Consider the following 9,303-nt stretch of genomic DNA (forward strand, 5'->3'; position numbering starts at 1 on the left):
CGTTGGAAACATTCCAAGCAAAGATACATAAATTGTTCTCAATACATTTCATTTCCTCGTTTCATTGTAAATTACTCTCTAACAAAATGAAAACCAAAATTGAGTTCTAACATGGAAGTAACATTTAACTCTGGGTTTCTTAAAACAAAACTGAATCCATCTTCTTTAAGATGCCTTCGCAGATCCTGGGTCGGTCTTGGTAGTTTCACTGCTCTCAGCATCATTGTTCTCAAAGGTTTCACAGCTCTTGGAGCTTTCACCTGCAACTGCCCCTTCTGATGAGTCTACCTGTTCAGGCTTTGCTGCACCTGGTCCAGCAGATACTTTAACCATTAATGGCCGTAACAGCCGGTCTCTGAGCTTGAACCCTTTCCGGAACTCTTGAAGTATGATACCTTCTTCAAATTCAGCAGAATCCACACGCATAATCGCTTCATGCAACTTTCACAAGAGACAACACAATACAATTAGTAAGAAAATTGTCAAAACGTTGATAAGCAATGCACGGAAAATCTAGTATTCATATCAACATATCCTATCATATTACTCGTAAACTCAACGAGTCAGCTTGAATCAATCAAGACCTGGTTTGCATTTACGTATCAAAAGCCCATCAAGTAAAATGAAGTTGGATTATCATAGCTCGCAAGTGCACGATTGACATCGAGTTCCTAAGAAATATTTTGTAAAATTTGTCAGGCCTAGAAATGTTTGGGAGAACAAAGAGTATTCGTGTAACAAGTATTAACTCACCATTGGATCAAAGTGATTTCCCACATTTTCGACAGGTTCGACACCGAGTGAGCCCAAAATTTCCATAAACTGCTTGTAGACGCTATGGTAGCTGTTATTGATATTCTCTCCTCCCTCTGTCTCAACCTTAATTTGAGCTTTAGCTCGTTCAAAATTATCCAAAACCGGCAACAAATTTTCCAGAACCTCTCCCTGGGTATTACTTACCAATGAAAGACGCTCTCTCTCTGTTTTCTTACGAAAGTTGTCAAAGTCGGCACTAATCCTACGAATCCGATCCTTCTCGATTGAAAATTCTTCTGACAAAGAAGTCATTTTCTTTTCAAGATCAACTTTCTCGTCTTCAATGGAATTTAAAAATTCTTCTATAGCGGCAACTTTCGAATCGTCATTACTAGCCAAAGCTTCTTTATATGTTAGGAGCAATGATGGGATAGTTGAAGATGTGGTGTCTTCAAAATCACTACTCTCATCTCCAGTGGTGTCCTCTTCAACACTGACAGCACCATCCAAAGAGTCCTGTATATATATCCATCATGATGAAAAATGTGGCCACAAATATGTCTCCGACACAGCAATAAAAGGTAACCAGGTAAAGAAAATGTTGAAATAAAATAGAATCATACGGAAGTCTCTACATCCCTGAATACTTAACCTTATGCCAGTGATCACAAACAGTTCAATCAGGTTAAGAAACCGGGTAAATCAACCCTAAAGAAATCGTATCACGCAATAATAGTTGGAAATTTTCAAAGTCAAATAGTCAATCTGATCTTAGTACTTCGTCAGGAATGAGGTGCATTTTTTAGCATGCTGGGATACAAACTTGCCAGCAAGGCATAGCCGCATAGGATGTGCTGTATTTTTAACACTTCAAAGTTCAAAATACAATTTCATTGTGGGGTGGAGGGGGAACAATAGAAGGGTTCAAGGACTCCACATTTTGGACACAAAAATAACAAAAGAATTGTGGAGTCGATATGATTAAAACCCATTTTTTTATCCTACCTCACTACAGAGCACCTCCAACAAGTATCAGTTAGTAGGGGCAGTGTTGGTTCTCATTTAGACTCGCTAGTTTAGGGTTTAGGGTCACTACCACACATAAGCAAGTAAATATCGAGCCCAGAATTATTTGTAACATAGCAACCTATAATTTCCAGAAATATCAAGCCCAGAATAAACTTATTGTTATCAAAGTATTCAGAAGTCAAAACCATGTTTTTTTAGAGATATTCATAGGTAGCTTTGAAAGAGACGACTATCAATTGTTACAAGTCAAATCACTAAACCTATGTTACTTCCATCGACAGAAAATAACCAACCACCGGATTAGACTAAATTTTAATTAAAAAATCCGATTCCAAGACGACTAGCATTGAGCCAAATACAAAGTTTGATGTTGTCAATTCAGATTTACAGCTAGCTCATGAACTTCACCATAGTTCTCGACCACCTTCTGATCCTTGAGGCGTAAAAGATAAAAACCTCCAATTCATTGCTATGTTTCATCCATTCTCCCCTTCCACTCAAAACAGACGATTGCTTGTTCATGCGAATTATCAAATAATTTGATTGGATTCTATTATCATTCTATATCTATCCATCATAATCCCAAAACCAATCAATACTTGGCACTAGCAATATACACTAATAATCATAGAAAGCTAAGACAGCCAAGATAAGGGAAAATATTTCCACCAGTTATTTTACTTTCAAGCTATGGCATTATGTCTACTTGAACATGGTGTCAGGCAAAAATATTAAAAATTAACAAACAGTCGATGTAGAACAACTAGGATTCTATGCGGAAAGTCATCCAATAAAGAGAGAAGATTTTCGATAAGGAATCCTTTGATACAGCTAAATTCTATAAACTATCGAGTCACAAAATTTTAGCTCATTTCCGACATTTCAACCATTCAATTCCAAAACCCATAAATATTTTCGTCAAATTTATAAGGAAATCGTAAACCTAAACCTAAAATGAAGGCCAAAAGAATCAAACCCATAAACTTGAATCCATAGAAGAAGTGCAACCTTGTTCAGAGAAAGTTAACAGTTACCTCAATTTGAGCTTCTTGCTGGGTCTCAGTGGTCTCGGTTTCACCGCCATTATTAGCAAAAGGAACCAACTTTACGAACCGAAGAAGAGGAGTGGAGCTGAACCGGAGGACACCGGTTCTACGAGGAAATCTCTCTTTGAAGCAGACATCAAAGGGCTTTGGAAGGTTTAAGGAAGTGGGTCTTAGAGATGGAGATATAGAAGGAGGACACCTAAACGGCGGCGTCTTGAGAAGAATAGCCATGGCAGGCAAATGAAAGAGTCTTTGAGATGGCAGAGAGCTGAAGAGAGAAGCGGAGGAAGAGAGGCAGTTACCTCCCGTTAGTTTTGTTGACACGACACTTAATTCCCGTTAACTCCCCTTCCTCTTCTCGTTCTCCTCCTCCTCTGCACATAAAAATAACTTCCGTTCACCTAATCTAGGGGTGTTCACAATTTGATTAAAACAGAGTTAACCAATCGAACAGAGATTTCGGTCGATTAATTTTGGGTTTAGTCAATGAACAGTTAATGTTTTTTTTTTAAATTTCAGTTTCGATTAATTTGACTTAAAAACGGTTAATTAACTAAATTAATTTAATTATTAAATATTTAATATATTATTTAATTTTATAGGTGTTTAAATTTCGGTTTTAACCAAATTAACCTACCGGATTAATCGAATAAACTAAAAATATTTAATATTTAATATATAACCTATATTATTTATAAATTTCATTTAATTCGATTAATTGATCAATTAACCGAACTTCAGTTCGGTTAAATTTTTTTGAAAAAAATTCGATTCAGTTTAACGGTTAAAGAGAAAAAACTTTGGTTAATAAAATTTAGATAATTTGATTCGGTCGGTTAATCGAATTAACCGTTTGAACACCCTTAATCCAACCTCTGATCACCCCTCTTTTTCTCTCTCAGGGATTCGAAAAACTTCACGAGTTGGTGGACAAATGGGAAGGTCTAGTGCGATCACCGGCAAGGTACATCTTAAAGCCTTTCGCTGATAAAGAGATGTATGAAGCCATGGAAGAGCTTGCCAAGCTGCAGAACAAGAGTGCTCATCAGCAGGCGATGGAAGTCATTCGCAATTTCGTGGCTGCTCAACAAAACGGTAAAAGCGAATGAGTCGGTTTACGATATTTGCTGTTGGCAGCATTGTCAATAAACGAAATTTGTCAGGTGTCTCTTTCGGGCCTTTTACTGTTCGGTAACATTGTCCGACAACAGACGAAATTTGGGGATTTTGTGGTCGTTTCGGCATCAATCTAGCTTTATATAGGATTTGTGAGTTGTTGAGGATTGTGGACTTTGGTTTTAGAATATAATGCCTGTAGCTTAGGAATGAGGCATCAAAAGCTAATGAATAAAGCTTTTATGACAATCAACAATGGCAAATTCTAGATTTAATGAAAGCCAATTTCAAAAATCTTAAACAAACTTAAAAAAAAGTATAATCTTTTAGACAAATTACATGTGAAGTGGTCCCCAAGTGGCTATTGGGTTTTCCGAATCAAACATGTATATGGTGCATGCCTTAATTCTATCTGACTCTGATGTAGTAAATTATAGCATGATTAATACTATTGATCAACATTTTCAAACCAACAAAGCATCTTTGTGTCTTGGTCCAGACCGTTTACTTCGAAAATGATAAAAAGGAAAAACTCGGTCAAGACTCTAGATGGAGAGAGTAAGACTCAAATAGCAGCTCAAATGACGGTGGGTGAACATAAGTTATTTTTATGTTTATTAGAGAATAAGAAGAAAAAGGGGATTAACAGGAGTAAGTGTCATATCAACAAAAACTAACTGGAGGTAATGACATGAACTTTATTGAAAACGAACTAAAAGTTTGATACATGTATTGCAAGTTTCCAAAGTTGAATGACCAAAATGCAAGTGTCTTAAAAGTTCAGGGACTATTTATATATTTTACCCTAAAATTTATCAAGTGGCTATGATGATTAATTTGCTATATTTTTCAATGAAAAAGATAAGTGGCTATGATGATTAATTTGCTATATTTTTCAATGAAAAAGATAAATCTTTTTCTCTTGTCCATAATTAAATTTTAAAACTATTTTTTAACATTTAAAAGAATAATAAATTTTTTTATCATAATATTTTAAATTTAATATTATTTAATTTTTCAAAAGTATTTAAATATGATCTTCTAAACGTATATTTATTAAATGATTAAAAACAAAACCTATACACGTGCATGTCACTGCCCTCCAGCCTACCGGTGCTCACTCAAAAATATTTCATACATCTAGGATTCAGTCAATCAGAGCACACAAATCAAATTGCTAATATCAATTGATAACAGGTAAAAGTTCCTTGATGATCCAAACTCCTATAAATGCACAAATTACTGAAATGAGACCTCATAAGATTGGTGCAAGCTCCATACATACCGCATTTGCTCAAACACTTAAAGGGGGGGGGGGGGATTCTCAAAACATTATAGAATGGCATTTCAGCTCCATTCTAAACAAGACTTCAACCAAATGCACGCTGCCAGTGTATATTGTGACATGGCTTTAGCTCATAAACATTCATCAAAGTTCCACCATTTACCTAGCAGCAAATAACTGGAGAACCCATTAAAACAACGATTTTCAACACTTCGCCCTTTGGATCAGATAATCGAAAAATTTGGAATCTGTAATGTCTGTTACAAGAACATTAGCCTCAAAACTAATGTAGGAATCATCCCATTTTCCAGATTTTGATGAATACAAATATGCACACAACTCATCACTTGGAGAAAGCAATTGCCGTAAACAACAATACTTGAATTCATATAGCATAAAAAATAGTTGATAAGGGAATAAGACTTGCTAAATATTTGCAGAATATCCAAATCAAAACATACATCATCAAATCCACTATACACGCACATACATATGTCTTACCCTCAAATATGAGTGAAGAAGATTGTTCAAATAGAGGATAGATTCTCATAGTATTTGTAAGAAATAAACCTTTGTTCATGTAAATGATTGTAAATGTCATGATGAGTGCCAAACTTGAGACCAGGCCCTGGATCGTACACCATTTTCCATGCCGCATCGCCGAAATCATAGCATATTATCTTACCATCCGCCCATATCACAACCTTTGCCTCATCTTTTTTCTCAAGTCCAACAAAACTCACACCGGAGAACCCGGGTACAAATGGATGACACCCCAAGTTCAGCTCCGAGAAAACCTTCATGGCATCGCCGAGATTCAAACGGTCTTTCAAGAACCAATGGGAATAATCGCTTGACATCTGATGAACATCCAAGTCCAATGCGGTGTAAGCATGGTATGTCACTGCAAGATACAAACCCCCATTGATCTCTCCAAAATACCTATGAATCTGAACCTGATGGTGCTCAATTGGTGGCGTTGGCATAGGCATTATCTGAAAACTTTCCTTCTCATCATCGAAATACAGCGATTCGTTTATGTAACTATTCCAATGAAGTCTCCCATTACAGAAAACTGCATCCTCAAAGGCCATGCCCTCACCCTTGGCCTCGAAAACGAATTCGGATACTTTCCAACAATTCGTTTCAGACACGTATATATCCATCTCAAACATATATGGATTCTCTGACACTTCCCGAACAACGATGACCTTATAATGAGGCGACTTCAGAGGATCGAAAGCCAAACTAACATAAAACTCATAATCTTTAGGGTTTCTAGGAAAAGATAGCTTCTTAAATTTCTTGGTAGTTGGATTGCAGATGGAATAGCCGTAAACATCGTTGTCATTGTCCTCATCATCACCATCGACGGATTCTAAAAGAAACAATCCATTACAAGATTGAATCAAGTTGAAGTTAGAGCTCGAGATATAATCAAAGAAAGGAACTTTACTGTAATGTTTCAAAGGAACCACATCGAATTCAGGTGATGCGATGCACTGTACTGTCAGCAGAAGAGCAGTAGGTTCGAGATATCGATCACCATCTCGATGTTGGTGGCGAGTGTGGGAGAGACAGAACTGAGGGTCTGAAATGAGAGAGAGCCATTGCTTGGAGACACACTTGAACTTGAGGAGGGATTTGGTCGGCAATCTGAGGAGGAGTTGGGTTAACAAATCGTGGTTGTTGCCGATCTCTTCTGCATATCTGCTCATCATTTTAGGCTTCATTCTTGAAATCAGATTGAATGAAGAAACCTCAATTCTTTTAACAACGTTCTTTAAAAGAGTAAAGTTATATGATTCAATGATTTTTTAGGATAAACTACGTATTTAGTATTTAAATTATCAGTTTTGATCCGTTTTAATATTTAAGCTTTCAATTTTTTTAAAATCATCATAACATTTAGTTTCTATAAAGGGGAAAGAATGCCCTCAACTATCTTCTCACTCTTATTATGGTCATTAAAGTTTACTTTTTATTTTTTCTAAATATGGTCCTCATTAAAAATCCCTTTTAGTTTCTATAAAGGGGAAAGAATGCCCTAAGAAATTCTATCACTAGGAAGAATATCATTTGATACATCAGAAACAATATCCTCGAGATAAATCGAGTCAAAGAACAACACATTCCTAGAGCAAAAGGCCCAAACAACTAAGTTGTGGGAGACTTTATTACAAATACTAAGTTGTCGTCAACACGATACATGTAACATCCAAAAACCCAGATTGGTGACTAAAAAATTAAGTTTTGAAACTGTGTGTCTGATTTTGAAAAATTGAAAAGTTTAGAGACTTAATTGTAATTCCTTTAGGTAGGACTGATTTGAAAAGAAGAAATGCCAAAAAGGTCTTTTAGCAAGAATGAATTAAAAAATTCATTTGTGTTATAATATCCACGTGGAGAGTAAGGAAGTAAAGAGAAGAAAAAATCTGGAGAGTTTTGGTTTAGCTTTCTTCTTCTTCCTCTTTTTCCACTGTGAGTGCTTGGCATATGGTAAGTTGCTCTCAAGTTGACTATTTCTTTCATTTTAAAGTTGGTATTGATTCTTGGATTGTTAAGAAAGCTTATGGAAGCTAAAAGAGAGGTTGAAGCTAAAAGAGTTATAAATTATAAGAGATTGAATATAAGGGGTGTTAAGGTAAATTCTTGATAAAGAGGTTATAAATGGATTTTTAAGCCATATTTGACTTTTCAATTATCTAATTAAGAAGTTAGAAGTAATAGAAGTGAATTAAAAACATGTTGACTAATTGGTGTGACTTTTGTTTCTAAATGTTTTTTGAGGATTGTGAATGATAAAGTGTGCTTAAGTGATATAAGTTAGTTTTAATAAGTATATTTGAGTTTAATGAATTGAAAGGAATTAGTAGAGTGGAAGTTAAGTAAGTTTTGGAAAATTTTTAGGTAAAATAAATAAGTTATGTGCATGGGGTATCGGTACTGTTCATCTAGTATCGATACTTCAAAGCTACATGAGTATAATTTGAGCTTGGGGTATCGATACTGAAGGAACAATATCGATACCATAAGATAAAATCTGATGAAATCTTTAGGAAGTATCGATACCTAAAGAGTGGTATTGGTACTGGTTAAAGGAGGTATTGATACCAAGTATCTAGTATCGATACCATTACCAAGTTATATGTACAAAATGTCAAAATGGTATCGGTACCTGGGGGTATCGATACCATATGAGGGTAGTCTCGGTACTATAGTAAGAGTACTGATACTATTAAGCTTGAAATGTTAAATTCAGAGTTTTTTTCAGCTTAAGTTATATTGATTAGTTATACGCGATTCGAACTCCGATATTTATATAAGTCGTATAATTGTGTAGATATCGATCAAAAGCAGGTATCTGATGAGTCACCGAGATAAGATCGAGCAAGAAAGAGATAAGTGTAAGACTTGGACTAGTGAGGCTAAGGTGAGTGCATATTATATGGTATATGGTGTTTTAGGGAAATAAGACTTCTGATGAGTCTATTTCTAATGTTTTGGTTGTATGATTCTATGAATGCAAGCATATTGTTTATATGGTTTCTATGTGAATACATGTTTATATATTATATGTGACCTTATGTGATAATAATTTACGTGAATACATGTATGCAAGAGAACATAGGTGAAATAATACAAATGATCTATGTAAATAAATAAAAAAGTGAGATAAGCTAACTATCATTTATATATAGGATAATATGAGATATTGTGACAAGAGATTATATGAACATGTAGGATAAACTCTATGAGGAAGATTTAGGTGTTATATGATTTATGTGTTGAAATGAACCTAAGATATAGTCATGTGAAATTATTATGAGATATGAGTATATAACATTACTATACGAATTATATGAAAGATGTTGCATGAGTACATGTGTAAGTTTATATGTTATTCTAGGTGCTATGCAATCTATGTGACTATATAGACTACATGATATATGTGAACATAAGAGAAAAAAGTATAAATTATATAGGATACAAACTATGGGGTTACATGCACACATGAATATGCCTTGTATGCATTATATGTTATGTGATTTATGTGAATATAAGAAAATA

At 35.0% G+C, this 9,303-nt stretch overlaps 2 protein-coding genes across 4 annotated transcripts; both read right to left on the reverse strand.

Annotated features, from left to right (window-relative positions):
• Positions 1 to 150: 150 nt before the first annotated feature.
• Positions 151 to 3,158, reverse strand: LOC120121464 (protein GrpE-like). Of its 2 annotated transcripts, none has more exons than XM_039140814.1 (3): positions 2,820 to 3,158; positions 754 to 1,272; positions 151 to 441 (listed from the first exon to the last, which is right to left on the reverse strand). In XM_039140814.1, exons 1-3 carry the CDS (start codon positions 3,060 to 3,062, stop codon positions 166 to 168), a joined length of 1,038 nt encoding a protein of 345 aa, XP_038996745.1. In that variant the 5' UTR covers positions 3,063 to 3,158; the 3' UTR covers positions 151 to 165. The 2 variants fall into 2 exon arrangements, with proteins under 2 accessions (XP_038996745.1, XP_038996747.1); XM_039140816.1 differs by lacking the exon at positions 151 to 441 and adding an exon at positions 588 to 671 and having other exon boundaries at positions 2,820 to 3,125.
• A 2,515-nt stretch (positions 3,159 to 5,673) lies between these two features.
• Positions 5,674 to 6,986, reverse strand: LOC120121455 (F-box protein At5g07610-like). Of its 2 annotated transcripts, XM_039140808.1 has the most exons (2): positions 6,689 to 6,986; positions 5,674 to 6,610 (listed from the first exon to the last, which is right to left on the reverse strand). In XM_039140808.1, the coding sequence occupies exons 1-2, from the start codon at positions 6,963 to 6,965 to the stop codon at positions 5,760 to 5,762; spliced, it is 1,128 nt and encodes a 375-aa protein (XP_038996739.1). In that variant the 5' UTR covers positions 6,966 to 6,986; the 3' UTR covers positions 5,674 to 5,759. The 2 variants fall into 2 exon arrangements, with proteins under 2 accessions (XP_038996739.1, XP_038996738.1); XM_039140807.1 differs by having other exon boundaries at positions 5,674 to 6,986.
• Between the last annotated feature and the right edge of the window lie 2,317 nt (positions 6,987 to 9,303).

The sequence above is a fragment of the Hibiscus syriacus genome, unplaced genomic scaffold, assembly GCF_006381635.1.
Source record: "Hibiscus syriacus cultivar Baekdansim isolate YM2019G1 unplaced genomic scaffold, ASM638163v2 tig00110372_pilon, whole genome shotgun sequence".
Lineage (NCBI taxonomy): Eukaryota > Viridiplantae > Streptophyta > Magnoliopsida > Malvales > Malvaceae > Hibiscus > Hibiscus syriacus.